This window comes from Melanerpes formicivorus, unplaced genomic scaffold (genome assembly GCF_026170545.1).
Source record: "Melanerpes formicivorus ecotype bairdi unplaced genomic scaffold, bMelFor1.0.p_v2 SCAF_8, whole genome shotgun sequence".
NCBI classification, from domain to species: domain Eukaryota; kingdom Metazoa; phylum Chordata; class Aves; order Piciformes; family Picidae; genus Melanerpes; species Melanerpes formicivorus.
Genome location: NW_027142360.1, coordinates 25,253,833 through 25,281,821, shown reverse-complemented (window position 1 = coordinate 25,281,821; position 27,989 = coordinate 25,253,833). Strand labels below are relative to the sequence as shown.

Sequence of the window (27,989 nt, the reverse complement as noted above, 5' to 3'; positions counted from 1 at the left end):
TGATCTCTCACAACGACAGCTCAGTGAAGATCATACCATGGTTTGGGCTGGAAGAGACCGTTCAAGATCATCTGGTTTCAACTGCCCTCACCATAGGCAGGGACACTTTCCACCAGACCAGACTGCCTAAGGCCCCCATCTCAGATGCTTTTCACTCACTACTAAAGACAGAGCCCTTCCTCCCAGGTTTACAATTTAAAAAGTGGCAAATACTGGGTTTGGTGCCACTCAACACGAGTCTGCTGCAGAGAGTATTGCTTAGCATGTGGCTGGCACCAGCTTCCTTCAGCAGTTTGCAGGGAGCGGCTGCGTACCGCTGGCAGGTGGGTGACCCGTCACCACGCCGAAACGACCCCAGCCTCCCCAGAGTCCCGAAGCCGGCGGCTCCTTCGCCTGGCACGGCGACCTGCCAAACCTCCACCCGCCGCGGCCCGGCGCTTCGGGCCCCCTCAGACACCCAGGCTCGGACCGGCTCTCAGGCGGGCTCGCTCGGGTGCCCTGGTAAGGCAAAGACTACTGCCCGGCCCCCCCGCGATGCGTTCAGAGGGCCGGGTGCCACATGCCTGCCCGCCCAGCCGGCCCCCCAGGGAAGGACCCGAGCAGCGCCAGTGGTGCGCGAACGCACCCGGCCTTCCCCTTGCCCCTTCCGGGCCACCGTAAGTACCGGGGGCTGCGCGGGCCGCGGGGGCTGTTGGGACGGGCGGTTAAGTTGGATGAGGCGCGGAAAGTCGGCCTGGGAGGGCGGCGCTCATTGGTCGCGAGTGGGAGCGGACTCCTGGCAGCAGGAGGGCCTGAGCCAAGCGGGTTGGCTGGCGCCTGCTGCTGAACCCGGTCCAGAGAGGGGAAGGAGCTCGGTCCGCTACCTGCCCTGCTAGGTGGGCAACAGGGGGGGTAGGGAGCGCGGAATGGGAGGGCGGCCCGCAGCGAGGGCCGCCTTGGCGGGAGCAGGGCTGGGGCTGGGTGGTGGCGGTGCAGTGGGACGCGGATACGCCGCTCGTCCCGCGGCCTCTGGGGCTGGAAGGTGCAGGGCAGGAAGAGAAACCCTGGCCGAGGCGGGAGGAACGGGGTGGGAGCTGGGAGTAGTTCCGCGGGCTGATGCCCTGTGGGCCTTGGGTTTTCTGAATAATTCCATTAGTGTTATGCATCTCTCTTAAACCTTCTTGGCAGTGAGAATTCTCGGCCTAAAGCTATGGGAAGCTTTGGCCTAAGCTGTTTTCAGGTGAAGGAAAGGCCTTTTGAGGCCTTGTGTGTTGCTAGTTCAGGATTACCCAGAGTAAAAAGCTGATAAACTTCGTAAGCCTGGAGCCGGTTAGCCAGGCTTTAACTCTTCAAACGATGTCAGTCAAAACAAATAGCACTGGTGCTGGGTGGGGGTCTTTTTGGCTCTTAGTTTTGAGCGTGCTGCGTTGAGATGTGACTCATCGTCGCTCCTATTCCACTGCTAAAGGTTTAGTTTTAAGGATTCTCGGATGTTTCCTTTAGGGTGATGGAATGAACTCTGAAGTGAGTCCTTTAGGTCTAAACTTCCAGCCTTCCCTTGTAAGAGTTGTTTGGATTCTAGCTTGCATGTCCCCATCTACTGGTGGGAAACGAGCCTTTGAAATACTCGCGGCTTCGTCTTAGGCAGCTGTAAACTGGAGATAGCGTTGCTTTAGCCCCTTGGTACCATAGAGAGGATTGTTTTTCCTTTGTGAGAAGGAAATAATACATTTCCTGTGAGAGTGCAAGGAACAAGAGTGTGCAGTGGATGCTGCTTTCAGTACTGTAACCAACTAAACTGTACTAATTGTGTAACTCTCCAGATATTCCTCCTGTTAAGAGCATTAAATGGTAGAGATGAAATTGATTTTGAGTTTGGACGTTGCCTGTTGTATATTTGTGCTTTCTGTATGTCTGTATCACATCTTTCTTTCTTTTTTTGCAAACCCAGGTGCAGCCATGCAAGAGGGCACATGCTTTGCTTCATCAGGAGATGATGTTAAAATATGGGATTCCTCATCTCTAACTGTGGTGGAGCAGTTCAACCCCCATAGCCCCTCACATCCAGTCAGCTCAATATGTTGGTCCAGCAATAGTATCCTTTACAGTTGCAGCCACAGTTTTGCAGGTGGTGTGCAAAATTTCAGTGGTTTGGTTGGTTGGGTCTTTTTTTTTCCCCTTCTTTTTTTACCATTTCTGTAAGTTAAAGGCCTGATGCTGTTCCAAAGCCTTGCATAGAAAGATTTGTATCTATTACGAAGGAAATGTTGTGCTTCTCTCTGTTGAAGTGATTTAGAAAATAAATTCATGCTGGTAAATGCTTCTGAAGAAGTTTCCCTTCCTTTAGGAGGCTAACACTTTTTTAATGATGATGATATGCTTGAATTGCTTACCAACTGTAAAGCTTGCTTAGTTGTGTCTTCAGCAGATGACTGCAATAGTCACTCTCAAGACGGTGCTTCATTTTCTGACAGTGTTGACCAAAACAATTGCTAGTGTGATGTAAAGTCCTGTGCTTAGTGTAGGGAGGAAGATGGTAAGGCAAATAATTTTTGCATGGTTTCTTGTTATTTCCTGAGCAGCTTGTCTTTGATTCTGGTAGTATTTGATATTGTACACTTAAGCTCTTCCTTTGTAGGCACTGGGCTTTTGTTTTATTGCATTGTTTGTAGCATTTAGAGAGGAAGCACAAATGTGTTGGATGTGGAGGAAAGCTTGCAGAGCATGGTGGTTATTTCTGCATGAAAATTGGTCTGGCCCTTTCAGACCTTCCAGTTCTGATTTGGAAGCCTGTTATAGTGATACAGAAAATCTCATGAAAGCAGTGCATTGTCAGCTGAACAGTTTGTAGTGTCTTGATGTAGAAGAAGGACAGGATGCTGGCTCTTAACAAGTCCTGAAAGTTCTGAATGTCTGTCCCCTAAGTCCATAAATGAGTGAATTTATGAGAGAAAAGTTAAAACAATCAGAGCACTAATGAATGTTTTAGCTGTAGGGCTTCTGCTGAAATTGAAGCATAGACATTTTATATATCATAGAAGTGCCTTGGTTGGAAGAGACCTCTAGGAACCGACCATCAACCTAAAGCCACCATGGCCATTAAACAGTGACTAATCCCCACCTCACTGCTGCCTCCTTTCAGGTAGTTGTAGAGAGCAATGAGGTCTCCCCTCAGCCTCCTCTTCTCCAGACTAGACAACCCCAGGTCCCTCAGCTGCTCTTCAATAAGCCTTGTTCTCTGGACCCTTCCTATATATACACTTAGGTGTTTATTAGTAAACTTTGGCCTCGTCCCCTTTTCATCCCTCAGAACTGAAACAACATGTTATCTTTTCCATGTTTGTTAAGTTGTTAGAGGTAAAGCATTGATTTTGGTTCTGCCTTATTCTGTAAGCTAAAATGGGTCCTTAAAATAATGAAAGAAATAGCAAGCATTGTTTTTCATACCAGTTCTCTGGTGTTCAATGCAGCTAGTTAGCCTGTATCCTTAAATTAAGCAAATGCCAGGGTGATGCAAATCATCCTCATGAAGAATGTTTTTCATCTCCCAATTAACTAGTGACACTTGGATGTTCAGTGATTTACAGAATGGTTTGGATTGGAAAGGACCTTGAAGATCATCCAGTTCCAACCCCTCTGCCATGGGCAGGGACACCTCCCACCAACCCAGCTTGCTCAAGGCCCCTTCCAACTTGGCCTTGAACACTTCCAGGGAGGGGATATCCACAACCTCCCTGGGCAACCTGTCCCAGTGTCTCACCACCCTCCCAGTGGGCATTGGCCTGAAGACATATGGGACACAGGCCAACATGATTGCTCACTTACTGGGGGTGCAGAGGTGGTTTCCCCACCCTGTAGCTCTACACTGAAGGCTCTTTGTACTACTTTGATGTGCTTGGTGTCCCGAAAAGTTCTTTCTGAGGTTTTGTTTACCTTCCCCCAGTACAACAGAGGGAGAGAAATTAGTAAGTGTTTGTTGTTCTCTAGAAACTGCATGATGAAGTAGTTGAACACAGGACTGTTGTTTAAATCTGCGCTCTGCTAACAGCAACCACACATTCATTCCTCTGAATGCTGGTGATAAATGGGGCTCTTTCTTGGTGGTGGTGAAGGAACAAAATGTACACTGGGTAAGCTGCCTTAGTGGTAAAGAGCTCTTAAATGGTAAATGGTACCTGCTAGGTATTTTTCCTCTCTGAAAGAGATTGCTCTGCCTTGTATTGGCAACCAAAAGCTGTAGTTAATGCAAGAGTTTCTTAATGAAAGCAAGGGAAATAGCCTTATGGTTCTATTTCAGGTGCCTTCAAGTGATAGCACTTTAGACTGTTTAGCCAATCTGTCTTCTGTTCACTAAGGGAAACTTACTGTTGCTTTTATTAATCATGAGTGTAATACAGTTATGGTCCATAACTTGTGACTAAGATAGATACCTGGCCACTGCTTCTGCTGCTGGTGATAAAATAGTTATTTCAAGCTGTAAAAGCAAACCTGTTCCACTCTATGAAGTAGCTGAAGGAGTAAGTATGAGTAATGCTGCTCTCTGTTTTTTCCCTTGTTACACCTTGTGTACTGTTTGTATCACATCTGCTCTGTGTATTGGGATCAATTCAATTTTAGTACTGCTAGAACTATGGCCTGTATGTATGTGTATAGTTGAATGCATATGAAGAATCAGGGGAATAGTCCTGAAGTAGTGCAACCAGTAAGAAAGTACAAATGTGGTTAAATTGGCATCTGATGCTGCTGGCTTTCTGCTCAGGGAGCCTCAGTGTGGTAGCCTGAGGCAATCAGTGGTTCCAGCTTGAGCTCATGTGTAGGTGACAGAACAGAGCTCCAGACTGAACTTCATTCTCCAGCTTGCATTGTCAGTGTTATGCATGCCTGTGAACTCCACATATTAAAACCTGAGAGCTTGTGTTAAGGGTGTTGCTGGAGTGAGCGTGCCCTGGCTTCTGCAAATAGATGATAGGAGAACTTCTGAGAAGGTTGCTTTTTATTCTTTTTTCCTGTTCAATGGGAGTGTAGCACTACAAACTCTTCAAAAAGCTGGACTTCTTAGAAGAGCCTCTTGACATGGTTACTTAAGTGACTTGCTAGTGTTCTCAACCATTCTAATTATTCCCTATATAGCTATTGTAATTATAATTTGTGCTAGAATTTGCCTGAGAAGCTGTTCAAGCCTGGCTTTTAGATTGCTGAAGCAAACACTTTGAAAGGTCAGAGTACTTGTCCTGCAGATTTGACTAAATCTGCTCTACCACTAAGGCAATCATTTCCCATTCTACCATGCCAATAATTAGATGGACTTGTTAGGGTGGTGGGGTTTTTTTCTGTTCTTCAACTCTCAGAAACTTAAAAGTGAATTTTCAGCAGGGTAGAACTGAAGAATAATTTGTCCCTGATGTAGGTCCATCATTAAGACTGTCATTTATTTCCCCCCTCCCCAAAGCTGGCACTTCAGTGAGTTAAGAAGTTCGTTGCTCTAATATTCTTTGTCATGTTTAGGGCATGTGTGGTGCATCACTTAGGCAACTTCTTGATCTTGCTTTTAAGGTTTTTGTGTTGTTTTGTTTTCCTAAATTCTAGCATTTCCTTTTCAAAACTGCCTGAATAGAAGGCTGATTGTACTTCAGCTATGATTTCAAGGGGAAAATGCACACTGAAGCTAAAGATCCTGAACTATTTTGAAATAGGGATAGGAAAGTGTGGGCATTTGAGTATTTATTAATGAATTTAGATCTGAAGGTAAATTAAAGTCCCAAGTGGAGTGGATTTTGTTTGAATGCCTTTGGATGGGCAGTGCCTGTGTAGTGTATCAGCAGTGCCTTCATTCAGTGGGACCATTGTGTTAGTGATCAGACACATCAATATGCTTTTAAGTACATATGAATAAACCCCTTAATTATTTCTAATATGCTTCTTTCCCCCCCACCCCCTTTTCCATCAGGCAAAACAAACATGTGTGGACCTGAATTCTAGCTTTTCATATGCTGTGAGTGGAGGCCTTGGTAAGACAGTGAATATCTGGGATCTGACATCCAGAAAGCTTTACCGTAGCCTTAAGGTAAGTTTGAGGACAAACTGTAGCTTTCATGACTGACAGATTTTGCTACCAACTGGAAAAAAAAATTATGCTTAAAGTCATGGAGCTGTGGGATCAAGTTCACAGATAGCAGCTAGCAGACATATGTGTCTTGTTCAGGCTTGTGTTCTCTGTGTGCTGTGAATAGCAAAGTTAAATTAACAGGCATGATTAATTTGATGTCTTCAGACTACAGTTCTGTAATAGTGTATGCTTAAGCTTTCAGAACAGGCTGCTTGTTTTGTGAATTTCTATCAATAACCTCTAATGGGGAAATTTTCCAAGGGCAGCTTTTCAGATAATTGCTGTTTCCAATGCCTCAACCAAGAAAACACTTCTGTCTTTGTAGGATGCTGTAATAAAACAGTTGTTGCACAAAGCATGGGATGTGGCTGTCATCTTGGAACTCATTCAGGAGGAATTCTCTAAAACCTTGTTATGAAATGTACCATAGAATTGGTTGGCTTGGAAAAGGCCTCCAAGAACATGAAGTCCAACCATCAACCCAACACCACCATGGCCATTAAACCATGTCCCAAAGTGCCATGGCCACACGATTCATGAGCACCTCCAGGGGTGTTGCAAATGTTAACAAAAATGCAAAGGAAACAGGAGAAATCCAACTCAGAGCTGAATTTTGATCCCTAAATAGGCAGATCATGCTTTTAACATATCCACAGAATAGTCATAATGGTGCAGTGTATTTCCATGACATGATCATTAGATGATCTGCCTTTGTTTAGGACCACTGTTCAGGATCAATAAAACTCCAGCTTGGATTTATTATGGAACCATAGAATTGTTAGGGTTGGAAGGGACCTCAAGGATCATCCAGTTCCAAACCCCCTGCCATGGGCAGGGATGCCTCACACTAGATCAGGTTGCCCAGAGCCACATCCAGCCTGCCCTTAATAACTTCTAGGGATGAGGCTTCCACCACCTCCCTGGGCAACCTGTGCCAGTGTCTCACCACCCTCATGGGGAAGAATTTCTTCTCAACATCCAATCTGAATCTACCCATTTTTATTTTCTCTTAATTCCCCCTAGTCCTATCACTCCCTGGCACCCTAAAAATTGTGTTTTTTTTTTTAAGTTACTATTTGAAGCAAAATTACTAAGTACAATACTTTAAATCTCTTTTTTTCCTTCATGGACTAGGAGTACTTGACTGTCTTCCCTTATATATTTAGCAAACACAATTTCATCATTGCAAATGACATTACTGAGAAGCTATCTGGTAAAATATACATCCTAATGATAAAAGTGAGAGAAGGGGAAGTTACCAGTAGTACATCAAATTAATTGGAAGTGTTTTCAGGTATCACTGGCTTCTGGAAGATTCAACTTACTAGAACAACATTTAGGACACCTCTGGTAGATATCTATGGAATTATCCTTACTGAAATAATCTTCTGAAAGCAGTCAGTGATTAAAATCTATTGGCTGATCTTCAGTGTGCTCTGCTGCTGTTTTCTGGGGATATTCCATGGTCACTCTTTTCAGATGTTACAGATAGAGGAAAAAACCATCAAACAGAAGTTTTTTCTGCAAAAGCCCAGAACAGGAAGGAATGTGGTTAGCCTGAATGTCTTTTAACTCTCTCCCTCTGACCTTCCTTTCCCCAACAGGATCACAAAGATGAAGTCACATGCGTTACATATAATAGGTATGATTGCTACATTGCTTCAGGATCTTTGAGTGGTGAAATTATCCTGCACAGTGTTACCACCAATTTATCAAGTACTCCCTTTGGCTATGGCAGCTCTCAGGTAGGCTGTCTGTGTTAAGTTTTTTTTTTACAGTCTGAAGCTTTCATTCACAGTGTTTAGAAATGGAAAGTCCATCTCAAGAGCTTGAGAGTTTTGTTCATCTGCTTCCTGTTTTTTAAAGAGTGTAAAGAAAAACCAGGCCATTGTGTGCATTCTAGTTCTAAATAATAGCTGAGTAGCATTTGAAATACAAAGTTCTTAGTCACCTTTGCAGGTTGCATCAAATTGTACTTTGAGAACTCTGGTTCCCCAAAAGCAGGCTTCTGCTTATCTTAGAACTGAACAAAAACCAGCTGGCTTTACAAAGCAAGGCAGAATTTCAAGGCATGACCTAATGTGTGGTGTTGTCAAGAACAAACACCAGGTAACCTGGGTTCTGAGCTAACTGAAGTAATCAGATTTACAGCTGTACAAACCATCTGTAGAGGGGAGGTGAATGTAGGCCTGTATTTGGAAGTAATAGATTTGTTTAATCTGGAGATTAAAATTGCACAGCTGCTCCCCACAGAGCTGAGACTCTGTAATACCTATTGAAGTGTTTAAGTAAGGTTTTGGATAACTAATTTGAAGGAAAACTGCAAAAGACAAACAGAATGCATGGGCCTTGGTTGGGTTTTCCACTGCATTCATTTCTGCAGACTCAAAAGCTATTGGAGAGTTACTGGATACCAGTAATGGAATTGCCCTGCTCTAAGGGCTTCTGCTGTGTGTCCCATCAGAAGTTCCAGTGTGCATTCTTGGAGTCAATGTTTTATGCACAGCCAAGTGTTTGTGTTCTAGGTATCCTCTTTACTGAGTAATTTTGCTTTGATCCTAAACTTGACCTTTAATGTCTCAGGGAATGCTAAAGTTGCCTTTCCTGTTACTACAACAGCTTTTTTGGTCCTAGGTTGCAGATAGTGTGAAATTCTGTTTTGTTTCTGTCTAGCATGAACATATAACGTGATGAAGAATCTCTTACAGCTTTGTGGCATCACAGGAATTGTGATGTACTTTCTGTTGAAAAAATCTCCTTTAAATTTAAACTGTCTGTGCTCAAAGGTGCTGCAGTGTCTGATCCATCACCATAGTCTTGTATGAAGCACAATTTTGCTTCAATGCAAGTACTTGGTTTGATCTTAAAAGCCCATCCATACAGTCAGTTCATTTTTCTGATTTGTTATGGTCTTATGAAAAATGTGGATGTGAGGCAGGAGGTAAAGGGTTATCCATGGCTGAGGTGACGCTAAATAGATATTAGGAAGAAATTCTTTCCAGTGGGGGTGGTGAGACACTGGAACAGGTTGCCCAGGGAAGTTGTGGATGTCCCCTCACTGGAGGTGTTCAAGGCCAGGTTGGATGAGACTTTGAGCAATCTGATCTAGTGAAATGTGTCCCTGCCCATGGCAGGGGGGTTGGAACTGGATGATTCTTGAGGTCCCTTCCAACCCTAACAATTCTATGATTCCCAGTTGTTCTACTGAATACAGAACAGGAAACCTGAAGAACAAATCCACCCCTGGTATAGATTCATCTACTTCAGTTGAGCTTTGGTAGAAATAGTTGCAGCTTTATTGCATAGAAATGATGCAAGGAAATTAATCCATATGAAATGAAAATGCTCAAGTGCTTTGTGTGGATCACCTCATGACTAGCAAGACAGGGAAATTAATTACAGGTTTTCTGGCTCAGACTTGGTGGTTTTCATAGCTTCCACCTGAAAGAGGACTACAAGAGAGCCAGGAAGGGACTTCTTACAAGGGCTCGCAGTGATAGCATGAGACAGGATTGAAATTCAAGGAGGGCAGATTTAGACTGCAGATTAGGAGGAAATGCTTGACAGGGAGACACTGGAATAGGTTGCCCAGGAAGGTTGTGGATATCCCCTCCCTGGAGGCATTCAAGGCCAGGTTGGATGAGGCTTTAAGCATCCTGGGCTATTGAAAGGTGTCCCTGCCCATGGCAGGGGGCTTGAAAGTGGATGATCTTTAAGGTCCCTTCCAACCCAAATCATTCTGTGAATCTCTGAATATCACAAGTGTTACTAGTTAATTGGGAGATGAAAAAATTTCTTAATGAGGACGATTTGCATCACCCTGTTTGATATATTCAGTGCTTTGCCCCCAAAAGTGATTAGGAGTAAGTGATGCAGTGAATAGTAGCTGCTTTTGCAGATGAAATGAAGGGGCCTACTGCAAAGCTGACTGACCTTTAAGATGGATAAAGATATCTGACGTGTTAAAGCAAAATAATTGCAAACAGAGCAGCTCTCCACATTCTAAAGGGTTTATAATGTTTTTTAAAGGGGGGGCAGTTACATGATTGCAATGTGAATTTGGAATGGAGTTGGAGTACAGTTGTGTAATGAGATGGCTACTTAGAGGTCCCAGCTTTAGCAGACTGTATCCTAAAAAAATACCTTTTCTCTTACATGCAAAAATAGCTTTATTTTGGGGTTTGGGTCTTGTAGAGAATTGCTGGATTAAGTGTGCAATGAAGCACTCATGTAATTCTGTTGAGTTTAAAAAGCCTTCCCTTGGTTTACATAGTTTAAAGGCCCAGTCTTCTATCATCAAGCATGAATAGATGTGCAGTGTGTTGTCCTGCTTGATCCTGGCAGTAGCTGTCAGGCTTAGTAAGGGTCACCAACCCCTGGTAACTTCTTTTAGAATTAGGGAATGTGAGGCCAAACCAACCTCATAAAACTGAGCTTGTTTCTGTTTGATTCAGCATGATGGACTTTAGCTTTCTTGCCAGCTAATTTCTCATATTGTATAGACTCTACAAGTAGTAGAATAGCCCTGAATTTGCCCTGCTTTCTGTGACATTTAACAATTTTCTTTTCATATGAGTTTTGGCCAATGTTCTATTAATTGATTTTTGATTTAGAAACACCTTTGTGCTTTGTTAGACCTGAGTTCTTGCACAGAGTTGTTTGCAGATCCCATCGTTTGTCTTTGGTGTTCATTTAGACCACCAGATTCTTATCTGCTTGCTGCTCTGAGGATGAATTAAGGTTTGTTTTAAAGCCTAATGTTTGTTCAAGTCTTCACTGCCTGGTGATATTCTCGTAGCAACAGGATTTAGTTGAGTTGTTTGCACAGCTGGCTGGTTTGTAAAGAACTGTGATGAGTTCTGGTCACTCCATCTAGTGAAATAGCTTTAAAAGCTGAAGACTATCAACTGTGTTTACATCCTTCTCATTTATAAGGCTCACTAAGGTATAAAAGAGATTAGGGAGCTCTGCTGTCTTTAAATAAGGTAATGGATGACACTAGGCTACTTTTGGTTAAGTTTTGGGCTTTTCACTTGTTTCCCAGCAGTGAAAAAGTCTCAGTGTAACTGGTCCTTCTTAGCAGTGAGCCAAGCATTTTCTCAAGTGCAATCTTCCATGTTTGGCTGTCTTTCAGTGAAGCAAAAAGAGAAATGAACTTTTGTTTTCCAAAGGAAATCAACCTCAATCACAGCTGAGGCTAAAAGAGATGCTTTTTGTGTTAATTTGACCGGTAAAATGTTCCACAGAGGACCAGAGGTTCAGCACTGAGAATGTTTCTGGTAGTTCTGCATGTGCAGGATCTCCAGAGATTGTCAGAAGTGGTAGTTAAGATGTAGTGAAACTTGTTTTGCCTATGGGTTTACACTTTGTGTTCTGTTTGGGTTGTGGGATGGTTTTTTTTGTTGGCCTGGGTTTTTGGTAGCTTGTCTCCAAAACATGAGAGCAGCTCTTGACAAATAATTGCATCATTCCTAACAATCTTAAAGCTATTTTTCTGTGAGTGGCTAAAATAATTAGAAACCAGTTGACCCCTTTCCACTTCTGGTCAGATGTTTACTTAGGCATATTGGACCTAATGAGCAGCTCTGCTGGCTGGAAATAAAGCAAGTATCTTAAATACCTTCCCTAGTCCAGTTCAGGTAAATTACTTTAGCTTGCCCTAGATCATTTTTTCCTAGTGACCCTTGTCCCATATCTTAGGCTGTTTGATTCTGTGGATGGAAGTATCATCTGTTCTGGCTTCTGTTCAGAAAGCATACCAGTGTTTAATTTGTCTCTCACGTACTGAGCTGGTACTTCTTTCTTTTTTCTTCTTCCTGGTAAACCTTGCATTTAAACCCTATGGGTTTCCTATTGCTAGCAGTGCAAAGGTCAAGCAACTGCTCTGGGGCTTTTTTCAGCTAGACTGAGTTGGAAACTCTAGTGCTCAAAATCAGGGTCACAGAACTGTTTCTAAACTATAACTTCAGGAGTGGGATAGGAGGTGATAAATGAAGTTCAACTTCACACAGGAGTGTGGCCAGCAGGTCAAGAGGGGTGACTCTGGCCCTTCAGTTTGCTCTTATGAGACACCACCTTGATTACTGTGTCAAGTTTTCCTGTCACCATAACAAGGATACTGAGCTGTTGGAATGAGACCAGAGGAGGGACACAAAGGTGATGCAAGGGCTGGAACATCTCTGCCATGACAATAGGCTGAGGGAGCTGGGTTTGTTCAGCCTGGAGAAGAGAAAACTCTGGGGGAAACTTAGAGGTGCCTTGCAATACCTGAAGGGATCCTACAGGAAGGCTGCAGAGGGACTTTTCTTAAGAGTGTCTAGCAGTAGAACCAGGGCCAATGGTTTTAAGCTGAGGGAGAGTAGGTTCAGACTGAATCTTAGGAAGAAGTTCTTCAGTACCAGGGTGATGAGACTATGGAATAGGTTACCTAAGGATATTATGGATGCCTCCTCCATGGGGACATTCAAGACCAGGTTGGATGAGGCCATGAGCAGCTGAGTGTAGATGAGAGGCTTCCCTGCCCATGGCAAGGAGGTTGGAGTAGAGGATCTTTAAGGTCTGTTCCAACCTAAGCCATTCTATGACTCTTTGGGGTTAAAACTTAATACAACATTTGGATTCCTCATGTTGTGTGTGTTTATGAAGTAGTTTAACATGTTGTCTAAGGATGATGTTCCAATTCACTCTTTCACCTCTCTTTCACAGCCTGTTCGACACTTGAAATATTCATCCTTTAAGAAATCCTTGCTGGGCAGTGTTTCTGACAGTGGCAATGTGACTCTGTGGGATGTAAATAGCCAGAACCCATACCATAATTTTGAGAATACTCATAAAGCACCAGCTTCAGAAATCTGTTTCTCTCCAGTCAATAAACTGCTGCTTGTTACTGTAGGTTTGGATAAAAGAATTATTCTCTACGACACTTCAAGTAAAAAGTGAGTATGTTAAAGGCCTTTGATTTTTTTACAGGACCCTTATTTGGGCTTTATAAACAGAAAAGGCTAGGCCATGAAATATTTGTCAGACCCCATTCACAGAATGGTTGAAGTGATTGGCATCTTGGGACTGGAGAACCTGTCCCATGGTTCATTTTACTTTATTTGGAAGACAAATTCAAGAACCTGAGCAAGCAGTCAGAAAATCCAAGTTGGTGGAAACTGTGGTGCTGCATGTGAGTGACCTCTCTCAAGTGCCTGTGCATGAGCTGTTCTTGTTGATACAGAGCAGTGAGCTTCTGTGAGGGATAGTGCAGCCTCTGAGGACTTCCAGCCATCTGAGCTTAGCTTGCCTCGTTCAAGACAGAAGGCATAACTGTGGTGTACAGAGTGAGCCTTAAATGTGGGAGAGGAGTGGTTGAAGAAGCAGGAAGTATGGGGCATGGGTAATGGGGCTGTGTAGGAAGAGATAGGATGGGCAGTGGTTTCCTGGGGCTTTGATCCTAGGGTGGGTTGTGCTTTTTCACTAGCAAGCATCTGGCTCTAGTTTGGAGAGAGGTAGAAGGCTGCAAACTGGGACCTGAAGCTGTTCCTGGAATTGTGGGAAGGTCAGAGTTCATAGGCTTGTGAAGCTGGAGGATGTGTGGAGTATGGTAGCTGCTGGAAACGATGAGACCAGTAAACACTGGTGTCAGATCTGCTGTCATGAAAGCAATTTGATCCTGCCCTGGTGAAGCCTTTTGGCTCATCTGCAGACTTCAATTTGATAAGCATGAACACTCAGTGTAAGGCTAATCCAGGGACCTGGGGTATGATTGACAAGCAGCTGAATGTGAGCCAGCAGTGTGCCCAGGTGGCCAAGAAGGCCAACACCATCCTGGCCTGGAGTGCGGCCAGCATGACTGCGGAGGAGATCATCCCTCTGTACTTTGCACTGGTGAGGCCACACCTTGAATATTGTGTTCAGTTTTGGGCACCTTGATACAAGAAAGACACTGAGTTGTTGGAGAAGGTCTGGAGAAGAGAACTAGGCTGGTGAAGGGTCTGGAGAACAAGTCTTATGAGGAGCAGCTGTGGGAGCTGGGGTTGTTCAGTGTGAAGAAAAGGAGGCTGAGGGGAGACCTTATAACTTTCTACAACTCTGTGAAAGGAAATTGGAGTGAGGTGGGTGTTGGTCTCTTCTCCCAAGTAACTAGTGATAGAACAAGAGGGAACAGCCCTGAGTTGTACCGGGAGTAGTTTAGGCTGGACATCAGAAAAACATTTTTCTTGGAAAGGGTTATCAGGCATTGCAACAGGCTGCCCAGGGAGGTGGTTGAGTCACCATCCCTTGATGCCTTTAAAAGCTATGTAGATGTGGTGCTTGGCAATATGGCTTAGTGGCGGACTGCTAGAGTAAGGTTAATGGTTGGACTCAGTGATCTTGAAGGTCTTTCCCAACCTAAATGATTCTGTGATTGCCTTCTGTAAGATAACTTTCTTGATGCTGGTGAAGTGGAACTGCTAAGCTGAAGCTGATTTTACTGATTTCTAGCTAATTGTTTTGAAAAGTCTAATTTTAAAACTCTAAAAGCTTCTTTATTCTGTCCTGTTTGTAAGGTTACTGACAACAATAGTAGCTGATTTTCCTCTGACAACAGTAGACTTCATGCCTGATGGTACTGCTTTGACTGTAGGATGTTCCCGGGGCAAAATCTGCCAGTATGACTTAAGACAGCTGACATCACCAGTGAAAACAGTTCCTGCTCACAAAGGCTGTGTGAAGTGCATAAGGGTTCAGCTCAGCAGCACTTTTTCCAAGGTAAAAAACCCTCTTCTCTGGTTGCTCATTTCAGTGCAGATTGACGAAAGCAAAAGTACAAGTTGAAGTTCTAAAAAAAACAATGTTGGATTTCAGTTTCTCAGCACTGGAGATGCCAACAAAAGTGAGGCATGCCAAGAGAGAAATGAGAAGCTGCTCAGCCTGAAGTGCTATTTTAGAAGGGGGTTAATGTGGAATTTCCCTCCCCCCCCCCCCCACTCTTAGCCTCTGTGGAAATGAGTAAAGCTTTAAATTGTCTAGTGTGAAGATGGCAGATGAGTTTGTGCTGTATTAGACTGATTTGCAGGCAGTAGCAGAAAGGTTTGTCATGGCCCTGCCACTGAAGGAAAAGACACCAGAGCTGCTACCCTTGAGATATTTGGTGTGCCTGCAAAACACTGTATGTAAATGGGGGAGAAGCTGATTAAATAACAGAGAAGGCTTAGGAGATTCTTCCAAGACTTGATGAAGCTTCTAGTCTATTCAGAAACACCAGGAGTCCACTCAGGAGAGGTGGAAAGAACCTCTGAAGTGGATTCTTTACCACTCTGAGACTTGCCTTCTCTTCTAGCATGCTTACAACTACTAGTTTACTTTTCCTTTACAATCTGGAGTCCCAGATCTCTTTTCTCCCCTTTACCTGAGCCTAGGATCAAAATTGACTCATGCCAGATGACACTGTTCTCACCTGAAGTTCTGATGTTATTCTTTTCTAGGTCCACACAGTATTCCTATAATAATCAAGATGCTTCCCATGGTCTTTTGAAGTAGTTGAGTTTTTATTGTAATACTTGTCATGGCCCTATCTCCCAGGCAGTCTTTGCAGCTTGAGCTGAATTATTATTACTTTTCTGTACTTTTGAGGCAGAATGTTGGTTTATGTTTTTACTTTAAGCTGAAGATATAATAACTTCTCTTAATCTGTTCTATATATATCTATATCTTTTTCTTCAGTCTAGCCTTACAGGTTCTTCAAATAAACCTGCATCCAAAAGAGTGGAAGTCAAAGCTGGTAATATTCTGGGAGGAACTCAGACTGCTGGCATAAAAAATGCTGCCTCTCAGGCACCAGCAATATTGCCCAATGAGAATAAGGGGGGAGAGATACTTCAGGAGAAAACAACAGGTAGTGTCTTTCTTCTTCTCTTAGAATCATAATTGATAGAATGCAAAAGATGGAAGGAATATTTCATACCTGGACAGTTACAGTACAAAAATTCCCTGAGGAAAGGGCATGTGTTTGGAAGAACTGTGTGTATCTGCATGCATACCTGCACCTCTTCCCTCCTTGGCTGCATTAGAGACACTGTGAGACTGTGGGAAGTGAATTGGGCCCTACTGCAAGCTTTGGAATGGATAAAGTCCCAAATGCTGGACTTGAAGTGCACATGTATTTAAACATTGAAAGGAGAAAATGATGGTGGTGCTCTGGGGCTCTTTCTTGCACTCTGACTTCCTGTAAATGATGCTTATATAGAATAGAGTAGAATAGAATTAACCAGGTTGGAAAAGACCTTTGAGATCGAGTCCAACCTATCACCCAACACCATCTGATCAACTAAACCATGGCACCAAGTGCCTCATCCAGGCTCTTCCTAAACACCTCCAGTGATGGTGACTCCACCACCTCCCTGGGCAGCACATCCCAATGGCCAATCTCTCTTTCTGGGAAGAACTTCTTCCAAACATTCAGCCTAAACCTCCCCTGGTGCAGCTTGAGACTGTGTCCTCTTGTTCTGGTGCTGATTGCCTGGGAGAAGAGATCATTCTGTCTACAACCTCCCTTCAGGTAGTTGTAGACAGCAATAAGGTCTCCCCTGAGCCTCCTCTTCTCCAGGCTAAGCAACCCCAGCTCCCTCAGCCTCTCCTGACAGGGCTGTGCTCCAGACTCCTCCCCAGCCTCGTTGCCCTTCTCTGGACACCTTTCAGCAACTCAACATCTTTCCTAAACTGAGGCATTTTTCCTAAACTTACGGTGTTTTGTGTAGGATGGAACACAGGGAAAAAAATTGATGATTCTATTAATAAACAGGAGTAACAAACCTAATCTAAAATAAAACCCAACAAAACACAGGAAAAAAAGAAATAAATTCATTCCTGAACCCCAAGTGAGAACTAAACTGAATTTTTGTGAGGCATGATTCCAGTATCACATGGTAGGAAAGATGTTAAATATAGTTGCCAAGTATGATTGGTTGTATAACTGTACTTGCTATTTATGCTTCTGAAATGAACAAGTTCTTGTAGAAGAATTCTGAGCATTATTCTAATGTTCTACCACAATGTGAAATGTAGTCTTAGTATTGTATTGAGTTCAAGAGTTCTGGTCAAAGCAGTAGCACTGTTCATAGATCATGGAATGATTTGGGTTGGAAGGGGCCTTGAAGATCATCTAGTTCCAATGCCCCTGCCATGGGCAGGGACACCTTGACAGGCTGGACAGATGGGCAGAGTCCAACGGCATGAGATTTAACGCATCCAAGTGCCGGGTTCTGCACATTGGCCACAGCAACCCCATGCAGTGCTACAGGCTGGGGTCAGAGTGGCTGGAGAGCAGCCAGGCAGAGAGGGACCTGGGGGTGCTGGTTGATGGTAGGATGAACATGAGCCTGCAGTGTGCCCAGGCAGCCAAGAGGGCCAATGGCATCCTGGCCTGCATTAAGAACAGTGTGGCCAGCAGGAGCAGGGAGGTCATTCTGCCCCTGTACACTGCACTGGTTAGGCCACACCTCGAGTACTGTGTCCAGTTCTGGGCCCCTCAGTTTAGGAAGGAGGTTGACTTGCTGGAACGAGTCCAGAGAAGGGCAACGAAGTTGGTGAGGGGCTTGGAACACAGCCCTGTGAGGAGAGGCTGAGGGAGCTGGGGCTGCTTAGCCTGGAGAGGAGGAGACTCAGGGGTGACCTTATTGCTCTCTACAACTCCCTGAAGGGGGGTTGTAAACAGGCAGAGGTTGGTCTCTTCTCCCAGGCAGCCAGCACCAGAACAAGAGGACACAGTCTGAGGCTGCGCCAGGGGAAGTTCAGGCTGGAGGTCAGGAGGAAGTTTTACACGGAGAGAGTGATTGCCCATTGGAATGGGCTGCCCAGGGAGGTGGTGGAGTCGCCATCACTGGAGGTGTTGAGGAGGAGACTTGACAGGGTGCTTGGTTACATGGGTTAGTTGATTGGGTGGTGTTGGGTGATAGGTTGGACATGATGATCTTGAAGGTCTCTTCCAACCTGGTTTATTCTATTCTATTCTACCTTCCACTACCCCAGGTTGCTCAAGGCCTCATCCAGCCTGCCCTTAAACACCTCCAGGGAGGGAGCACCTACAGCCTCCCTGGGCAACCTGTTTCATTGTCTCGCCACCCTCACTGCAAAGAATTGCTTCATCTTCAGTCTAAATCTGCCCTCCTCAAGTGGAGGTTGGTCTCTTCTCCCAGGCAGCCAGCACCAGAACAAGAGCACACACTCTCAAGCTGTGCCAGGGGAGGTTTAGGCTGGAGGTTAGGAAGAAGTCTACACAGAGAGAGTGATTACCCATTGGAATGGGCTGCCCAGGGAGGTGGTGGAGTCACCATCATTGGAGGTGTTCAGGAGGAGACTTGATAGGGTGCTTGGTGCCATGGGTTAGTTGTTTAGGTGGTGTTGGATGATAAGTTGGACGTGATGATCTTGAAGGTCTCTTCCAACCTGGTCTGTTCTATTACTCTATTATTCTATTACCTCTCATCCTGTCACTGCAAACCCTTGTAAAAAGTCCCTCCCCAGCTTTATTGTAGTTTGGTTGTTGGAAACAAAAGTAATCCTCAAGCAATTTTGATGCAACAGCACTTTCCCCCTCCCTTTTTTAAACAGAGAAATACTTTTAGCAGCAGTAATTAGGCAATAAGCCACTGCAGTTCAGAGAGAGCTGTATTAATGATCTCCCTTGGGTATGCAGTGAAGTACAAGGTGAAGCAGAATGCTTCCTCTGTATGCCAGAAGTGTTGATAACCAACATTATAGACTGGTGTGGAAAATTTTGACTTCAGTTCAAGTAGATGAAATATTGTCTTGATGTGAAGATGTAAGGGGGTAACAGCCACTCAGCAGGAGCAGGCATCATAAATGAAAAGCTGTAAGAAAATAAAGGCTCACCAAGTAAATCAAATATTTTTCATTAAACTGAGTGTTCACTTTAGAAGTAAAGACCTTTCTCTACTTCAGAAGATAGGGTCTTTACGCTTCAAAATGGGAATGGACAAGAGGCAGTTGTGCAGGGGCCAGGCTCTGTTCAGTGGTGTCCTGTGATAGTTTGAGGAGCAGTGGATAGAAACTGGGGCACAGGAAGTTCCACCTCAGCACGAGGAAACCCCCACCATTTGGCCATGTTACACCTCAGCCCTTCAGTGCAGCCTGTCCAGCTCTCTTTGCAGAGCATTGCTACCTTCCAGCAGGTCAACACTGCCACCCAATGTAGTGTCATCTGCAGCTGACTTTGTCTGCAGCTGTAACCCCACTCTGCTCTCCTAATATTACAAACAAGCAGAGAATATCCTGACATTGAGGCAGCTTTAGAATAGATACTGAAGAGGATTTCCTTTTAGGATGCTTAATGGCTCCAGTGAGGCTGATTTCTCTTGCAGCATAATGGTCATCTGAATGTGGCTAGCAGCTTAGCAGAAGGTGCATTCATCAGTTTTTATTTGACCTGATACACCATGCATTTGTTGCATCCATCTTGTACAGATACATCCATCATCTGTCTGAAAATGAGGACCTTGTCCAGTTTGACACTGGACCTTTTAAAAAAGAGGAAAGGAATCCATTTGCATCTTACTTTTGTTAATAAGCATCTTAGCTTTTAGTTATATTTGAACAGGTTGCCCAGGGAGGTGGCAGAAGCCTTGTCCCTGGAGGTTTTTAAGGCCAGGTTGGATGTGGCTCTGAGCAACCTGATCTAGAGGACACAGTCTCAAGCTGCACCAGGGGAGGTTTAGGCTGGATGTTAGGAAGAAGTTCTTCCCAGAAAGAGAGATTGGCCACTGGAATGTGCTGCCCAGGGAGGTGGTGGAGTCACCATCACCGGAGATCTTTAAGGAGAGACTGGATGGGCTACTCGGTGCCATCGTTCAGTTGCTTAGATGGTGTTGGGTGATAGGTTGGACTTGATGATCTCAAAGGTCTTTTCCAACCTGGTTAATTCTGTTCTATTCTAGTGTGAAAGCCCTGCCCATGGCAGGAGGGTGGGAACTGGATGATCCCTTCCAACCCTAACAATTCTGTGTTATGTTGACAGCCCGAATGACCCCAAAATGTGGACCCTCTGACTGGAATCTGTAGAAGGTTCCAAAGTGCTTGCTGGACTCAGCAGGCATCATGCTTGCTGAGAGATTGTTTAGGGTTAACATATGTTATTTTGGGCAAAAGTGGGTTACTAACTGGATTTTATTATCCTTTTCAGGCTTTCCCCACAGCTGCAGCTTGGATGTGATTCCTTCTCAAGAAACAGATGATGAGAAAAGTGCTGATTTGAGTAATCTTGCTGATTTGACTCGACATAGTTTTGGAGATATATTTTCTCCAATCAGATATGGTGAGTTGCTAATACTGCAGTTTGTAAAGCATCATTCATCTGCTTGCAGCATGAAATGTTGACATCTGTGTGGTGTTGACTGCTGTGCCCACTTGATGTTTTAATTTGTCTTTGATTATGAACTTGTATTCATCTAATAAACACTTAATTGGTCTGTGTTCTCCTGTTTTGTAGATGTCCTGGCAAGCCATCTGAATGAAGATTTTCAAGGGAAAGGAGAGGGTAATTCCAGGACATTTGTTTTTCAGTGGTAGGCCTCTGGAGGCCTAGGCTAGTTCCTGCATGCTGATTTCTATTGCTCCATTAAAAGTAAATGATGAAAACAGATACCAAATCAGATGAATTTGTCTCACACATTGTTGCTAAGGCATCCAATGGAATTGTAGAATGGTAGAGGTTGGAAGTGACCTGTAGAGGTTGAGTCCAACCCCCCCTGCCAGAACAAGACTCACCTAGGGCAGGTCAGGCAGGGATGCATCCATGAGGATTTTGCATGTCTCCAGAGAAGGAGACTCCACAACCCCTCTGGACAGCCTGCTCCAGGGCTCCTTCTCCCTCCCAGGAAAGAAATTTCTCCTCATGTTGAGGTGGAACTTCCTGGGTTCCAGTTTGTGTCCATTGCCCCTCATCCTATTGCTGGGCACCTCTGAAAAGAGCCTGACCCCTTTTCCTTGGGACCCACCCCTCAGGTATTTATAGACATTCCTAAGATCCCCTCTTGGCCTTCTCTTCTCCAGACTAAACAGCCCCAGGTCTCTCAGTCTCTCTCCATAGGAGAGATGTTAAGGTCCCTTCATTATCCTCATAGCTCTCTGTTGGACTCTCTCCAGTAGATCCCTCTCTTTCAAATTGAGGAGCCCCTAAACTGGCTCCAGTGTTCCAGGTGTGGTCTCAGCATAACACAATAACATGAAATCCAAGTGATTTTTGGCTTCCCTTTTTGCAGTTTATGGTCATACTTAGGGGCTTCTCATGCTTTATAACTTTCATAAAGACAGTGACAGGGTAGGTTGAAGGGGTTTTGTGAGGTCCATTTTTAGGTGAGGGGTGTTTTTTTTGCTTGTTTGTTTCATGGGGGGTTCAGGTATTTTAATTTTCTATGAGATTTGTGTGGAGGGTTTGGGTTTAATCTGTAGTGTGTTTCACCTTTTCTCTCTTCACTTTAGGTCTGGATTTTCAGTCCTATGTTTTGGGTTTGGATCTTCACCCACAGCTCCCTACTGCCTTTCCAGTGAAAAAAACACCAGTGGGCAGCGGTGCCCAAGGGATCCAATCCAGCCCATTATGTGATGTATTTGTGGAATCCCCAGTGAAAGAAGAGGAGCAACATCCAGAGACTGACACTAAGAAAATCAATCATGGCAAGCAAGAATCTAAAGAAGCCTTAAAGCAGGTATGCTCTGCTAACTCTTGTTAGGAGTGGTCTTTTTAGAATCTTGACAGAATGCTACTACTTGAAGGAAAAACCCTTCAGAGCTTCTCAACTGGTCCTGCTCTGCAGCTCTCTTCACACTATTGCTAGGAATCTGCAAAATGCTTTTCAGTTTGTGTTGGCCTTCAGCAATCCAAGATTAAATGTATGTTTCTTTTAGAGTTAGAGAAGTTTACATGAAATGAATCTGGCCTAGCCTGAGGAATATTTTGATCTTTGCTAGTGACTCAAGAATGATCATTAATTGGTTGCACCATTATGACTGTTTGTTTTTCACTAGGTTAATTCCATCCTCTTCCTGTTCTTCTTCTGCTGAGACCATAGCTCCTTTTGCATTGCTTTTGAGAAGGCTGAGTTTGCTAGGAATGATGTTTATAACCTCGCCTCCAGATGTGGACTGCTGCATGAAAATTGCTTGGGGATTTTTTTTGATTCCCAGTAATCAAACTGCAGGAAAGCTGGGGAGGGCCTTTTTACAAGGGCTTGTAGTGATAGGATGAGGGAGAATGCATTGAAGCTGCAGGAGGGGAGATTTTTAGAGTGGCGATTAGGAAAAAATTCTTTTCCAGTGAGGGTGGTGAGACGTTGGAACAGGTTGCCCAGGGAGGTTGTGGATCCCCCTTCCCTGAAGATGTTCAAGGCCAGGCTGGATGAGTCCTTGAGCAGCTTGGGCTAGTGGAAAGTGTCCCTGCTCATGGCAGGGGCAATTGGAACTAGATCTTCAAGATCCCTTCCAACCCAAACCATGATTCTATGATTGTTTGGTGTGAAAATTCAGAGGTCTTTTTCACTCTTTTCTGTGTGCTCACTTGAGACAATTATGAATACTTTAGCAATTAGTTTTTTGAGTTGTCTTGCTAGACAATGGACAGCATACATTGGGGAGAAGATAGCTAAACCCAGAAGTGTTACAAAAAGCATTCCTGAAAACTTTAGTCCTGAAGTGCAATTAGAAAATTGAGATAAGTAGAGTTCATTTTCTTTTGTTTTCAAACTTGTCCTTTTCCTTTTTAATGTTTTTGGTCAGTTTGCAAAATCCAGCTCAGCAGCTGTGGAGTCTGTGTTTTCAAATCATCCACCCTCACCTGCTGCTGTAAAGGTTCCTGATACGAATGAGAGACTAACGAAGACCGCTCAGGCTCATCCTGCATATGACCTGCCAATAAATGTTACTACCTCAAGTAAGTTGATCATTTGGACTCAGATTTGAGTGTAGTTGATAGTGAGCTGGTAGGAAATCTGATAGAATGGCTTCAGCATTGAAGCAGAAGGTCCAGTCTTGATTCTTCTGTAAATCCAGTTAGCCCTCCTAGACCATCTCTAATAGCCTCAGAGAAGACTCATTCCAGGACTAGTGTGTACTTGATAGTTAATACTTGAGACCAAATATTGCCAAGCTTTGAGACATTTATGTTGTTCTTTTGTGAAGGTCCAAAGATAACAGCACCTGTCACTGCTGCAGTTACCTGCTCATTGTCAGAAAAAAAAGCAGAAGAGGTTGGGGGTAGCAGACCAAATGCATCTTTGACATCAGTCCAAATCAACTTCATTCAGAATATGATACGGGAAACAGTGGATGACTTCAGGTACCTGGAACATTTTCAATGACATATTTTCTTAGTAAGATGATTTAGTTTCTGCTTTAACAAATTTCCTCTTGTGTTAGAAAATGACACCACTAATAGCCCTAATCTTGGAAATCTAGCTATGAAGCTTTCATTTGATAGCTCTGATGACTAATTAGATTGATCTCTCTAGGGGCTGTTAATGCAAGGCTTTGCTAATTTGTTTTCAGAGTGTTTGAATGCTTCTTGGATGGTAAATTTATCTGCCTAACAGTCAACTGTTTTCTTGAAGTCTTAAGCTGATTTCTTTCCCTTCCTGCTCATCCTTTGTCCCAGCAGGAGAAAATTCTCATGAATAGGAGAGAATAGAATTAACCAGGTTGGAGAAGGACTTTCAGATCATCAAGTTCAACCTATCACCCAGCACCACCTAATCAACTAAACCATGGCACCAAGTGCCTCATCCAGGCTCCTCTTAAACACTTCCAGTGATGGTGACTCTACCACCTCCCTGGGCAGCACATTCCAATGGCCAATCTCTCTTTCTGGGAAGAATTTCTTCCTAACATCCAGCCTAAACCTTCCCTGGTGCAGCTTGAGACTGTCCTCTCCTGTCACAGGTTGCCTGGGAGAAGAGACCAACCCCCACCTGGCCACAACCCCCCTTCAGGTAGTTGTAGAGATCAATAAGGTCTCCCCTGGGCCTTCTGTTCTCCAGGCTAAGCAAGCCCAGCTCCCTCAGCCTCTCCTCACAGGGCTGTGCTCCAAACCCCTCCCCAGCTTTGTTGCCCAGAACTGGATGCAGTACTGAGGGTGTGGCCTAACCAGTGCTGAGTACAGGGCAGAATGACTTCCCTGCTCCTGCTGGCCACACTGTTCCTGATGCAGGTCAGGATGCCCTTGGCCTTCTTGGCCACCTGGGTACCCTGCTGGCTCATGTTCAGCCTACTATCAACCAGTACCCCCAGGTCCCTTTCAGCTGATGCTGTGGAGAATTTGATCTAAACCATTGCCTGGTTTTGGATTTGATTCTTAGGTTGGCACATAGAAGGTTGCATAGTGTGTGTTTCTCCTGGTGTTTTGGTACATTGAAATAATTGTGCTTGCAAAAGTCAATGCCATCAGAAAAGTATTCCAGAAAATAAATGGTGGAGGAGTCAGTTTCATGGTTTAAGGGTTTTCAGCTTCGTGTTTCATGTTGTCATGAAGGTGAGAGGGTGTGCAGTTGTGTGTGCTGAGGGTTGGAGAGTGTTACTGCTTTCCTGACTAAGCCTAAGTGTTGTCCTTTTGCGATCCTGCCCCCAGAGAAGCGTGCCATCGGGATATTGTCAATTTGCAAGTGGAGATGATCAAGCAGTTCCATATACAGTTGGTATGTACAAAGAGTTTGATGGGAGACAGAGGGTTTGCATTTTTAGTAGTACCAAGGCATTGCCAGCTGCTCTTAAAACCAACCCCCACCTGGCTACAACCTCCCTTCAGGTAGTTGTAGATGGCAATAAAGTCTCCTCTGAGCCTCCTCTTCTCTAGACTAAGCAACCCCAGCTCCCTCAGCCTGGGATGTGAAGGAGGGGAAAACTATAATTGAAATCTGCTGAACTGTTTGATAAGTAAAGGGATCACATGCGTTGGGTGGGTACTGAAGTAGTGGAATCCTTTGCATTGGTCAGCAGCAAGGCTCTACCTGACAGCGTGCTGGGGCAGCTCATTTCAACTACACTACCACCTGGAAAGGTTGGATCAGATGATCATTGGGGTCCCTTCCAACCTGGCATTCTGTGATTCTGTAATCATGAATTGCATGTTTCAGGAGTTAAAAAAAGACAAAAGGGGAACATTCAGCTGTCCTTTGGAAAGGACTCAGACCTGGAGTAAGGAGGAGATAGGTGGAATTGAAGTAAAAAGGTTTGCATATAGGCACTGGATGCATAGTGTGCAGTGTCCTGTGTTTAACTTCACCTTTTATGAATCTTTGGTCTTTTGATCTGCATTAAAAAGACCTTGTCTTAGTACTGAACACTTTAATGGAACCTGCAATAGTAGCTTCTCATCCTGAAGAAGTGTAAAATATCTTTTGATAAAATATTCCCTGATGTATTAATGATCAAAATACTGTATGTCAGCAGAAAAAAACAACCCAGCCTAATCTTAGTTTTCATATCAAAAGGGTTTCTTTAAAACCAGTATTACCTGGGTTATTTGATTTTCAAAAAGGGATGTGAAAATGGATAGGATAAAGCTGGAGTAGAATAGAATAAACCAGGTTGGAAGAGACCTTCAAGATCATCCTGTCCAACCTATCGACTAAACCATGGTACCAAGCACCCTATCAAGTCTCCTCCTGAGCACCTCCAGTGATGGTGACTCCACCACCTTCCTGGGCAGCACATTCCAATGGCCAATCTCTCTTTCTGTGAAGAACTTCTTCCTAACATCCAGCCTAAACCTCCCCTGGTGCAGCTTGAGACTGTGTCCTCTTGTTCTGGTGCTGTCTGCCTGGGAGAAGAGACCAACATCAGCCTGTCTACAACCTCCCTTCAGGTAGTTGTAGAGAGCAATAAGGTCACCCCTGAGTCTCCTCCAGGCTAAGCAACCCCAGCTCCCTCAGCCTCTCCTCACAGGGCTGTGTTCCAAACTCTTCCCCAGCTTTGTTGCCCTTCTCTGGACTTGTTCCAGCAAGTCAACCTCCTTCCTAAACTGAGGGGCCCAGAACTGGACACAGTACTCAAGGCGTGGCCTAACCAGTGCAGTGTACAAGGGCAGAATGACCTCCCTGCTCCTGCTGGCCACACTATTCCTAATGCAGGCCAGGATGCCATTGGCCCTCTTGGCTGCCTGGGCACTCTGCAGGCTCATGTTCAGGCTACCATCGACCAGTAACCCCAGGTCCCTCTCTGCCTGGCTGCTCTCCAGCCACTCTGCCCCCAGCCTGTAGCACTGCCTGGGGTTGCTGTGGCCAATGTGCAGAACCTGGCACTTGGATGTGTTAATTATATAAGTAACAATAATAAATAATTAGCCTTGTAGCTGCTGATTGAGACTCTTGTTTTTCTTCTCTCTAGAATGAAATGCATGCTTTACGTCATGCTTTGCTTCAAAACTACTCTGTAAATGAAAGCTTAGTAGCTGAAAACGAGAGACTCCGAGAAGAAAACAAAAGACTGAGGACTCACTTCTGAGAAGTTTCCACTGCTATTTTTTTCTTACCCTGAACTCACTACAGGTGGTGTGTTGCTTATGACAGCTCATCCTTCCTCGCTCAAGTATTGTATGAAGACCTGCTCTTAGTGTGGACATGAATCTTCTAAATAAATGGTGTAAGATAGAACGTGTAATTATAAAGTTTGGAATGGATAAATGCTGTATAAAAACATTTGTATGCCGGTGCTAACCACCTTGACATCCATCCTTCTGCTGGAAAAGCTGAAAGAGCAAGTACATTATCAGAGGGTTTCTAGCAATATGTGAAGTGCCTTTTCATAAACAAAATCTAGCCAGCACAGATGCCTTTTCTAGAGGGTTTTTTGATACTCCTGCTTTTTCTATCTGCTGGTTTCTTCTGTTGCTGTCAGAAACAATCACTGTAGCTTGCCTTTCAGATACTTCCCTTAGACAAAAAGGGGAGAAAAAGCTCTTCTGCATGATGTGTACTCTTGTTTAAAAAGGGTTGGAACGTACAGTGCTCAGTTAACTTTGTTCAACTGACAGCTCTTCTGTCCTGAGTAAAACCAGAGCTTGAAAATACTCCCAGATTCAGTGCCATGATCTCTCTTACTCTGTTCCTGAGTCTGAAATTTGTGCTTATCTGCTGTGAACTTTTGTTTCAAATGCTACTTCAGCTGCACAATGAGATCTTTGTTACCAGTTTAGCTATGAAACCAGAGTTCTTTTTACATGCAAGCTGTTTGTCGTAGTCTGTCCAACATGAATGCAACTCCAGACTTCAAAATGTAAGTATATACTCAGCCTTTAATAATGCAGCGTTGTGGCAGTATTGTCTTTCTGTCTCGGAGCATCTTTTGTGCCCCTCTCTTTTTAAGTCTTACTGGACAACACAGTTTAGCTGACTGTAGCCTGATTGTAGCCTCTTTGAGATAGCTGCATACCAAATCTAACTGGTATCTTACTTGTGTTATTAACATCCCATTAAAGAGAGCTCATTACTTCAGGAGTGTAATGGGTGTCATGTTTGACTTTGTGCTGAGCTTCCTTTCAGACCTGACTTGGCCTTTAGTTGTGCCAAGAGATGGCAATAAAAGCTTCCATTTTAAATTAATTAAAAAATAATCATTAATACAATTAAAAAAAAGAAGAAGAAAATGTTCTAAGAGTGTTTCTTGTTATGTAAATTCTTCTGGAGGCTTCTTAATTTTCCTACTAGTACTTGATGGGTTCTTTTTACACAGTCATTCAGACTCAGCAAGGAAAGCCTTGAGAAGATGAATTAGTTACATCTAGTGTTTAAATTTGTGATGGCACTCTTCTGCTAAATGAGAAAGCCATAATCTATAGTGTAACTTATTTTGATGTGCTGGAAAGCTGAAGGAAACCCCCACCCTAATCTGTACCTTTTCCCTGCCTTCATTCTTTAACAACAAAAACGTTGCTCCC

General features: G+C 44.1%; 1 protein-coding gene across 1 annotated transcript; it reads left to right on the top strand.

Moving 5' to 3' along the window:
• The first annotated feature begins 699 nt into the window (after nucleotides 1-699).
• NEDD1 (NEDD1 gamma-tubulin ring complex targeting factor) lies at nucleotides 700-27,546 on the top strand. The gene is made up of 15 exons (XM_068142778.1): nucleotides 700-875; nucleotides 1,931-2,074; nucleotides 4,402-4,496; nucleotides 5,927-6,043; nucleotides 7,690-7,830; nucleotides 12,791-13,020; nucleotides 14,620-14,821; nucleotides 15,776-15,947; nucleotides 20,250-20,381; nucleotides 20,556-20,603; nucleotides 21,548-21,774; nucleotides 22,841-22,994; nucleotides 23,243-23,399; nucleotides 24,684-24,750; nucleotides 26,441-27,546. Exons 2-15 carry the CDS (start codon nucleotides 1,939-1,941, stop codon nucleotides 26,555-26,557), a joined length of 1,995 nt encoding a protein of 664 aa, XP_067998879.1. The 5' UTR covers nucleotides 700-875; nucleotides 1,931-1,938; the 3' UTR covers nucleotides 26,558-27,546.
• The last annotated feature ends 443 nt before the right edge of the window (nucleotides 27,547-27,989 follow it).

What these genes read in the sequence shown, in the direction of transcription:
- NEDD1 (XM_068142778.1), top strand. Translation starts at nt 1,939, where the DNA reads ATGCAAGAGGGCACATGCTTTGCTTCATCAGGAGATGATGTTAAAATA. An exon ending in TTGGCTATGGCAGCTCTCAG is followed by an intron (nt 7,831 to 12,790) that starts GTAGGCTGTCTG and finishes TCTCTTTCACAG; the next exon opens with CCTGTTCGACACTTGAAATA. An exon ending in ATTTTCTCCAATCAGATATG is followed by an intron (nt 20,382 to 20,555) that starts GTGAGTTGCTAA and finishes CCTGTTTTGTAG; the next exon opens with ATGTCCTGGCAAGCCATCTG.